The following is a 10,543-nucleotide window of genomic DNA, read 5'->3' as shown; positions in this document are numbered from 1 at the left end:
TTTGTTTTGTGGCGAGCATAGAAAAATATTTATGTTGTCAAAAATGTAATCATTCTACCAAAATTAAAGCCAAAATTATGCCATTTATGCAATGATACAGATGGGTTAAAAATTGAGGGAGAGAATTTGTTCATAAAAATCAGTAAAGGAGTAAATGGATCGAAAAAGATTGAGATCTACTATCCTAGTCCTATCTCCACGTGTCAAAATCGTGGGCGATCATTTTTTTTGGGAAGGCTTTGAAGTAGAAAAAAGTTTAAATAAAAAAATGCATTGTCTTATTTAATTAAACATATTTTCTCACCATGAAACGAAGTACGAAAAAAAAATCAAAAAGCGCATAGCTCGTTGAGGAATTTCGTCTTGTAACCTCGTCCAAATCAATGCTTTACATTAGTCATCCCAACAGCTCGGCAAGTTTCCAATACCGGTCCAAAAAAAATGTCAACATTAGCACCCAAAATCAATGCCAGAAGCAGCGACATCTTCCACCCACCACCAAACGACAATAAGAACAACTTTTTCGTGAATGGAAGATTTAAATTTCGAACAGCATGGAAGAAACATCGTTTTGTTTTGCACTTTTGTTACCCAGTCCATTGCCCTTAAACCGGACATTTGTTCAGAGTTCAAGTTTTGATAAATAGTTGCAGCGCTCTGAGGCAAGATATTAAAACGATTTGTCTGCCAACTTTCTCAGCAGAGTGAAATTCTTTTGGGATGATCAAGTTCAAGTTCTCTGTCGCAGGCGCGCGCGCGGTTTATCAGAATTTGGGTCCGATTTTGGACACGGACGTGGGCACGCACCAAACTTAATCGCACTCCCCAGCGTAAGTTTTGCATATAAAATTGAGCGTTCTCGGGTCGTTCGGTTTCAGTGTTACGGTCGAATTCTTGGAGTTTAGACGCAAATGGTGACTTTTGGAAGTTTTTGGAAAGTGGAAAGGTTCGTTGTGATGAAATAAGTGTAACAAAGTGACTAAATTTTGTGTGATTTTAGATGAAAACAGTGATCATTTTTGGCCTGTTGGCCATCTGGAGTGCTAATAGTTCCCCGTTGGAGGATAACTTTGACGGATATGACTATCCGAAGCCATCGTGTCCTCTGGCGTACCCAATTACGGAAACGACCACCATTCCTCAGCTGGAATACATCACGGTGAAACAATTTGAAACGAGAACCATTTTCAGTGTTCTTAAGCCAAGCACGATCTTCTCCACCGAGATCGTTCCAACGACCGTAACGGAGACGAGTCGATCTACAAGCTATCTAACCAGAACGGATTACCAAACAGTGATCAACACCGTTACACAAACACCTCCAGCTATTACCTCAACGTTGACCTCGATTCAAACTCAATGGAAGACCACAACCTACCCGGTCACCCTAACCAAGTTCGAGACGGAGTTCCGCACAGAAACCGAGACCCGCTTCAGCACCAAAACATCAACCCTAAGGACAACCCAAACAACGACACTCCCCATAACGACCACACTAACCACCACGGTTTGTACTCCAAACAACGCGTACCTCCCGGTTCCGGAAAACCCAACCTGCACTCCCCCTCCACGAACCTACCTCCCGATCGACATCGCCCCTCCCGATATCCCCACCGAAACCTTCCAAATCACCACGACCCCAACCATAACCGAAATCGTAACGGCCAAACCGATCATCGTGACCAACACCGTCCAGCCAAAGGCCCTTCCCCGGGTCGTTACCCTAACCCTGGAACCCTCGGAGACCATCACGAAAACGATCCAACCCACGAAAACCAGCCTCGTCACGAAGGACGTGAAAACGGTAACGCGCACCGTTACGCGAACGTCCTCGAAAATTCTGTACGATCAGCTCACGACCAAAACCGTGCACGTAACGCCCACGCTGACGAGTTACATCTACGGCGAGCCGGTGACGCGGACCGTGAACAAGAGAAGTTAGTCGGTTTGTGAAGTTTTGTGGAGTTGTGTACAGTAAGAAATAAGCCTAGATGTAGGCAGGGGTAGCGATGATGGTTTAATGATCGGTGGTGATGATCGCTGATGACGGTGTAAGGTGGGCTTGAAGCGAATGGAAAATAAATGTTTTTGAAGAAATTGTGTTCGCTTTGGGTTTTTAAGCAGTATATATTAAAATAAAATAAATATACTAAATTGAAGAATTTTGCAATCAGTGATAAAATCAAAAGGTCTGGCGGGCATTAAATCTCCTTTGGGACCATTCATAAACCACGTGGACACTTAAGGAGGGGGGGGGGGGGGGTATGGCGATTGTCCACGATCCATGCAAAAAAGATTTTTTTTGTATGGACAATTCTGGAGTTTTTTTTAAAAGGTCCAATAAAGCAAATTTCCAGTTTTTGCTTTTTGGGTGTTTTTAGAACCGCCTGAGTCAGGGGTATTGAAAAACACCCAAAAAGCAAAAACTGAAAATTTGGTTTATTGGTCCTTTTCAAAAAAAAACTCCATAATTGTCCACGAAGGGGGAGGGGGGGGGGGTAACAGATTCCCAAAAAAAGTGTCCACGTGGTTTATGGATGGTCCCTTTAGTAATTTTTAATTTTGCTTTGGAACTTAACAAGTTAACAAGTACTTTAAGTCATAAACAAATGAAAGAAATGTAAATCGTTCTAGAAATCAAGATTTTGTGATTGATCCAGAACCGACCAGACATGTCTTTGTTTTTTATAGATTGCCGTTTTGCAATATAAGAAATGTAAAATATTTTTAAAACAATCGTAATATTGTAATGTAATATCGGGATGATTATTGGTAGCAAAATTGGTAAGCAATTTTGATGCTTTTTTTAATCAATCAGATTGTAGACAACACACAGTTTTGGTTCGGCCTAAAATAATTTCATCAAAATTTTGTAAAATTTTCATGTTTTCATTATTACAAGTATCTGAGCAGGCGGTATCAGTGATTTTTCGCTATTTCACGGAATCCGTGAAGTTTTGAAATTTGTTAAATGCCGTGAAATGCCGCGAAATTCGAAATAATCTTTTCTAAAATTGCTTCCGAGTGTATAAAACTTTGATTTTCAAATTTAAAAAGTTTCATGGCAAAATTAGACGTAAATTTATTAATTATTTTACAATGTGAAGAATGTGAAAAAAACGTTAATCAAAACGTCAAAGAATTAACGCAAAGCAATTCGAGTTAAAAAAAATTCGACGGGTTTGTTCGAACGCGAAGCAGTTCATTAAGGAGCGTCGGATCGAGGTGCTTTTTGTTGCGTTGGGTTCGTATAAGTCCAAGGAAGGTTCTTACGCCAAAAAGTTACAACTTTGGCCACTCTGGAACCGATTCAAGGAAATCTGCCGATTGTATGGGTAAATTTACGTATAATCAAATTTTGATCACAGGAGGCTGAATAAGCAAAAGAGCTAGAAACGTCAACAAACGAACAAAGGCAGAACGATGTTTGTCGGGTAAGGTGTTTTATTAATAAATATCTGCAAAATTTATGAACAAATTGCATTTAACGTGGTGAAAATTATAAAAAATAGATTTTTAAGTTTTTTTATTCAATTTGGTTTCAAAAAAAAAATACATCAGGGGTGCCCAACCTTTTGGCCCTGCGGGCCAAATTTGGTTTACAAAAGCGGTTGCGGGCCGGACCATTTAAAAAAAAATTAAGAAACTTTTAACGTGAAGCCTTCATCATTGTCATGATTTTTCGTTCAAAGATATAAATTTTGCGTCGCTTTCAATATTTTGACAAAATTCCTTCAACAAGTTGTTTAGAATAATGCCTTACACATGCTGATTCCTTTTGGTAACGATTATCCCATTCCTTGTAAAGTTATGGAAACCGTCATTAATCAATGATTGTCAACTAGGACGTCAATGACTGTGCCACAAAATTATATAAATTTTGAAGCACATTCGATTTAGATCAAAAATTCATTCAGTGGCTTCAAGAAGGCAACAACCGGAACATTCTGATTCCTTTTGGTGCTGAAATTCGTTAAATTTAATTTAATACAGAATATTTTATAGTGATGATCAATTTTCTTCGAAAATGATCAACCTTAAAATATTTTTGAAATCATGAAAATTTTATTTCAAGTAAAATCAACAATATTGTATCAATTTCATTGCATTAATTTAAAATAACAATTTTCTGAGCGAGTTGTGGCGCTATAACCACGGCAAATAGTGTCCAGGGCATTTGTGGAAATACAATGTCCCATCCCCGAGGGTCCCGGAGCACCAAAACTTCTTAGCATGGTGGCTTCCAACAATTTATTGCCTATAAAACAGGAACGTGAGCGGGGGATCCCCACGTTTCTTCCTCCCCTGTAGATTCAGAACTGTATTGTTGTTTGAATATTCGTGTTCAAATTCAATCCAGTTCAACGAATCATCTTTGCGGTAAACTTTACGCAGTTGGCCTGGCCGCTTTAACGTTTGTGATGTTTCAAAGCAATTTATTGCATTGGGGCACTGCAATTGTTAATAATGACAAGAGGATGCTAGGCGTTAATCAACCTAAGGCATTTTCCAGGATGCCCTCGAAAGACTGGCTGCGCTAGGGTTAGATTAGATTAGATAGATTAGATTAATTTAAAATAACAATTTTCATGAATGGTCTCAAGGGCCAGTTCTTGAACCATTTTCAGGGGCCCCCGCGGGCCGGATGAAATGGCTTCACGGGCCGCATCCGGCCCGCGGGCCGGAGGTTGGGCACGCCTGAAATACATGTTGAATTAATTCGTAGGGTTTTTTTTTTCCTCAATTTTTTTCAGTAACTTTTCTGAACACAATTGTTCTAAAATATCATTTTTGGCGGTCATTTCAAGCCAATTTGAGGGTACCACGAAATTGCCGTGAAATGTCAAGGTTTTGTAATTAACATGCTGCGAAATTTCATACTTTTTGCCGTGAAATACCACTAGCCCTATTCGTCATGTTAAAAAGGAATTAAATCCAGAAATTTTGGAGATTTTATTTTTATTTTTCGAAATTGGGCATAGGCTTCATCCATAAAGTACGTCACGCTAAAATCAACCAAAATCCCCCCCTCCCCCCCTTTGTCACGCTTTTCCTATACTTCTAACATGCAATGTCACACTTGCTCAGACCCCCCGCCCCCCTAGAGCGTGACATACTTTATGGATGACACCATATCTCTGCTTATACCGAACCAAAACAAGTACTTTTTTGAGGAACTTGTTCTGCAAATAGTTGTCTATTGAATCGAAAATATTTGTAATATGGCTACTCTGAGTTTAATAATGTTTATGCTCAAATTTATATCCGGGCAATCTATTTTCATGACACTTCGTACAAAAAAAGTTTTTCATTCGGTTGTATTGGGATTTCCAGCTTAGATTTTGGGTTATTTCAAAGAATGGTAGAAATCTGTTTAATTTGGTTCGGATACTTTTTATTTTCGTTTACACAGAAAAAAAAAATCAAGGTAATATTACATTTGGGAAGGGGTACATCTTTTATGTCAGAAAAAAGGTGTTATTTTACCTCTGGAAATGTGTAATTTTACCACTTTTCTGGTGTAATGTCACTTTTTCAGTCTAAATTGAGGTAAAATTACATCATAAAAGAGGTAATATTCAACCTTCCAAAATTACAGCTTTCAAATTAACATTATTTTTTTCTGTGTACTGCCACAAAATTAATTACATTGTTATTCAAAATTACCGTACTCAGGGATGGCAATGGGTCTGAAGGGAGAGATTAGATCATACAAAAATGCTGAAATTTGTATGACCCAATTTACCCCCCAGACCCAATGTCACCCCATGGGATAAATGGAACAAATATGGATTTCTAGACAGTCTGGAACGATTTGGAATTGATATTGAATACAACAACAAATTTTTATTTGCTATAATATTTATTGGTTCATTTATTCAGAAAGAGGTACAACTAAATTTAAGAGTATTCTGAAAACGGCAACTTATGGTCGGTCAGCTCGAGCGTGCCACATTGCTTATCTCCAACAATTAGAGAAGGGGGAGAGAGGGATATCAAAATTCGACAAATCGAAATAGAGTAGTTAACAATAATTTACATGGTTTTAAATTTTGAAATTCTTCGCGCTCCTAGAGAAGGTTTATCGGCAGTGTTATTCTAGAGTAACGTTTTTTACAATTATAATTTAATTTAATTAAATAATTGTTGTTCATTTTCCGTGTGCGGTAACCGATTCAACAGTTTTCCATTCTGATTTCATCTTCCGGTTTCCAACTTTTACTCTACTAACTACTGACTTAATCGTGTCACTAAGCACTCGAGTTCAGAACTCTGGTTTCAATTCGATCTCTTGTCGCAAATTCGTTGTAAAAGCCTATTTTTACACGTTACAGTAAAGAACACTAGCGTATTATGGAATAATTGTTTACTAAATAAGGTTCTGGCAACTATCTCACGCGATGGCGTTTCGTCAGCTTGTTTTTGCAGCGATTCACCTCCGTCGTAAGAGAAGGGGGAAGGTAAGTGTTCTACTATGTACATAAACTGTTGGCTTTTTTTTTAAATTTGTAAACTTATTTTACACTACACACTATTTGCAAAAATTTCGCTGTGCGAACACTAGGTTGGTCATTTCTAGGTTTGTCGAAATCGTTTTGTGAAAGAAATTTACTCTACTAGAACTTTCAGCACTCTCATCAGCTCGCACTCTCATCAAAGGGCTCGTAACTCGTTCTCTCTACCAGCTAGTGTGTGTATTAAAAGAAGAAATTTGAACTATGTATAAGACTTGATCGGTTTCGCATCCTTAAAGTTCTCGCAATCTCTCGATTCTCGCTCTCATGCACTCAACACTCTGCACTCGCAACTGATCCTAATTCTTGATACTACTGTAGCCGGAGTTGATCTGCACCGGTCGGTACTTGCTGTTCACTGGGTACACGATCATGGGCTTCTGCTCGAACTTGACCACCGTCTCGACATTTTCCGAAGGTTCCGCTTGTTCGTCCTCGTCCTGGTCGTCCTCACCCGAAACGTACGACGACTCGTCCCCGTGCAGGCTGTACAGATCTTCGTCCTTGTTGGAGCTCTCGGCCGTCTCCATCTGCTCCAGAATTCCGCTGTCCACGATCGGGACGTCGTCCAGGTTGTGCGTGTTGGCGTTCTCCTCGGCGACCTTGACAAACTGCTGCGACAGCTCACCGTTCAGGTGCGTCACACCCTTCGTCGTGATGTCGTACATGAAGATCTCCTGTTCGTCGTACTCGTTTCTGAGGAAATTAAAAGATTTAACGAGCTTCAGAATAAGTTCAACCTCCCATAACTCACCTAGTAACGAGTAGCACCACACTTTGAAGATCCACCTCGGTCTTGCCCTCCTTCTCGAGCCACCGCTTAAAGTTATCCGTCGACGGCTTTTTGATCAGCTGCTTCAGCGCTTCCCCCGCGATAAACTTGACCTTTTGCGAGTCCAGCACATCCCGCTCAAACCGCGACTGTTCCTCCTCGGCCTCCTCTTCCGACGAGGCTTCCTGCTCGGCGTTAATCACGAAGCTGTTGTTCGGCTTCAGGTTGTCCACGGGTGCGAGCACGACCACGCTGGAGATGCGTCTTCCGCGAAGTTCCGGAGCATCCGGAATCGGGAACTGCGCTCCGTTGATCTTGAGCGGCAGATACCGGTTGTAGATCTGGTCGTTCTGTTCGTTTTCTCCGGCAATGTCAACGGACGGCAAGATCGTCGAGTCGTGCTTGATGTACCGATCGGTAACGTTCTTCTGGCTCGACGGGTCAAAGCGGACCACCTTCAGGTCAACGTTCTGCTTCTCCGGCATGGTCACGAACGTGGGTTCCTCTTCACTCTCCTCGATCTGCGGCGGTTGGTTAGCGATCACGTACTTTACCCGCTTATCCTTTACGTCGTAGTTCTTCGAAATGAACTTCTCCGGCAGCTTGTCCCCGTTGGGTTTCACGACCGACACGACGTTGTTCGAACCGGCAATCTGCGAGGCACCACCCGAGCTGAAGAAGTTGGCCAGATGCTCTGGCGGCAGGTTCTCCAGCGCGGTCTCCCCGAGCTTGTCGTAGTCGAGCACGCTAATGTCGGCGTTGTCCAGGATTCCGGACGACAGGAGATGCTGGCGGATATCATCGGGCACCTCGTCGGGGAGGTCCAGGATCGCCTTCTGCTTCTTTCCCGTATCTACTGGTGCTGACGGGGTGGTTGTAGTTGGTCGCTGGGTCGTGGTTCGTGTGGTGGTGGGTTGAACGGGGGTCTTGGGGAAGGCAGCGGTGGTTCGAGTGCCGAAAGCCGGTTGCTGGGAACGTTGCTGTTGTTGCTGCTGTTGTTGAGGTTGCTGGGGTTGAGACTTCGGAGTTGGCGAGTAGGTTTGTGGCGTTGATCGTCCTTGATTCCAGACGAAGGTTGGTTGCTGAGGCTGCTGTGTCTGTTGTTGTTGTTGTTGGTATTGTGGCTGTTGTTGATATTGTTGTTGCTGATACTGTTGTTGCTGTGGTTGCGGTGCCTTGGGCTGTTGTTGAACCTGCTGTTGCTGTTGCTGATGTTGCTGAACCTGCTGTTGTTGTTGCGGCTGCTGCTGTTGGAAGTTGTTTCTTGGAGTGTGATTGATCAAATGCGCAACGTTGCTAGCAATTCGCTGGCTGTGGCTCAGCGGTTCCGAGTTCGGAATGATCTGCGGACCAGCCGCCTGCTTGCTCACGTATTGCTGGGGCGTTGGCAGTGGTTGCGGAGCCTGTACATAGTTCTTCTGGCTTTCGACCTGAGGCGCAACCGAATGGCTGATCAACTCCTGCGACGGGAGAATCTTGTACGTCGGTCCATGGTTAAACTGAGTAGAGACGTAGCTCTGCTTCTGGCCATCATCCTTGATGTGCTCGGTAATGTGAGTCTCGTACTTGGGTACGCTCTGCACGAGTTCACCACCCGGTGGCAGAATGTTCTTCAGGTTGCCCTGATGCTCGGCGGCGGTCGTTTGATGATCCGGAGTGCGCGTGGTTCCCAGATTGGGAGCGGCCTGCTGCACCAGCCCACCCTGAACAGGGCGGGCGAAATCAACAAAGTTGCCGCGAATCGCAGGTTGGGGCTGTGGTTGCGGTTGCGGACGATTTTCCGGGAATCGGGTCACCTGTGGAGTTAGAGGTTGGTAAGGTGGAAGCGGTTGGGCAGCCGAGGCCGGTTCGGGTGGGGGTAAAGCGGGAATGTTCTGGGGTGGCTTTGGTACCTGTTGGAGCTGCTGCTGCTTGAAGAAGCTGTTGAAGGGTTGGTTGAACTGCGATTGTTGCGGTTGTTGTTGTTGCTGTTGCTGAGGAGGTTGCGTGTACTGTTGTCTTAGTGGAGGTTGGTTGTTAATATTGTGAAGCGGGATTGGGATTGGTTTGGGTTGGTTTTGGTTTGGCTGCGGTGCCGGTGCTTGGATTTCTTGGGGAGGAGGTTGCTGGCGGATTTGCTGGGGTTGGGGGAAAAAGCGCTGTTGTTGTTGGTGGTTTTGGTGTTGTTGTTGTTGGTGGGATTGGTGTTGTTGCTGGGGTTGCGGAAGGGGCTGTTGTTGCGGTGGTGGTGGCGGAGGAGGAGGGCCGGCAAAGTGAGGTTGTTGATGAACAAACTGGTTGGATTGCGGAACTTGGATAGGGGCAGGTGGGGCACGGAACTGTTGCTGTTGCTGTGGTTGGGGTTGGGGTTGAGGGGCTTGGACGTAGTTACGTCCCTGGTCAAAGTGTTGGAAGCGATGCTGCTGCTGGGGTGGGGCTTGGAATTGCTGGAATTGGTACTGAGGTTGAGGACGGTATTGCTGGGGCTGCTGTTGCTGGGGTGGTTGGGCAGGAGTGGACGGTCCAAAGTTCTGGACGTAATTTTGTTGGGGATGGGGAGGTTGCTGGAGGAACTGTGGCTGTGCCGCGAAAGGAGCTGCAGTTGGGAACGAACGCTGCTGCAAGAATTGCTGGTGTTGCTGGTAGAACTGATCAGCTTTGTGTTGACTAGAGAAATGTTGATTCTGCTGATGTTGCGGAGGTTGCTGCTGCGGACCCTGTTTAAGTCCTGGCGTGCCCGGCAGAGGCAGGGCTACAACGGGTTGAGCCACACTCTCGCTTTCCGTTTCGGATATCTGATGACCCTGTTGGTGCTTGTCTTCTGTGCCGAAAGAAATTCGGATTCCACTGTTGCTGTGATATTTCTCCGAGTCCGGATTGATAATAGCTCGCAGAGTGGTCGTCTTCTGGGGAGGTCCCGGGGTCACCACGATCGGTTGCTCGTGCAGCGGTGCGGTATCGTCCTGCTCCTCTTCGCTCTCGTCCGGCAGAGGCTTCAGCGCTGGCACTGGAGTGTCCAGCACGATACCATTCTTTTCGTCCTTGTGGTACTTGACGTAGAATACCTGCACCTCTTCCTTCTTCTTCTTTTGGTTGGGAAGCAATGGTACTTGAGTGTCGTACGGTGCTGATTCGTTGCTCTCCTTGATGATGATCTCAATGATCGGTTCCGGAGCTTCTAGGTAGACCGGCTGGTGGTGATGAATTGGCGGTCCTGGTTGGTAGTTGTTTACCGAGTTGGAGATATCACTCTCAAATCCTGAAGGACCTTAGAAAC

General features: G+C 44.3%; 2 protein-coding genes across 2 annotated transcripts in view; one reads left to right on the top strand and one right to left on the bottom strand.

The window, feature by feature from the left end:
- Positions 1-811: 811 nt before the first annotated feature.
- LOC120412444 (uncharacterized) lies at positions 812-2,169 on the top strand. The gene is made up of 2 exons (XM_039572904.2): positions 812-946; positions 1,001-2,169. Exon 2 carries the CDS (start codon positions 1,001-1,003, stop codon positions 1,940-1,942), a length of 942 nt encoding a protein of 313 aa, XP_039428838.1. The 5' UTR covers positions 812-946; the 3' UTR covers positions 1,943-2,169.
- A 4,248-nt stretch (positions 2,170-6,417) lies between these two features.
- The window catches only part of LOC120412424 (mastermind-like protein 2), a 59,432-nt gene continuing 55,306 nt past the window's right edge, over positions 6,418-10,543 (bottom strand). Inside the window, exons 3-5 of the mRNA XM_039572885.2 lie at positions 9,180-10,534; positions 7,270-9,083; positions 6,418-7,211 (exon numbers count right to left, since the gene is read on the bottom strand). Of these exons, the coding sequence (XP_039428819.1) occupies positions 6,815-7,211; positions 7,270-9,083; positions 9,180-10,534 (3,566 nt within the window). The 3' untranslated portion in view covers positions 6,418-6,814. The remainder of the gene's footprint in view (positions 7,212-7,269; positions 9,084-9,179; positions 10,535-10,543) is intronic.

The sequence above is a fragment of the Culex pipiens genome, chromosome 3 (genome assembly GCF_016801865.2).
Source record: "Culex pipiens pallens isolate TS chromosome 3, TS_CPP_V2, whole genome shotgun sequence".
In the NCBI taxonomy this organism is placed as follows: Eukaryota; Metazoa; Arthropoda; class Insecta; order Diptera; family Culicidae; genus Culex; species Culex pipiens.
Note: the sequence above shows the minus strand (reverse complement) of the source record. Positions and strands in the feature narration are given on the sequence as shown.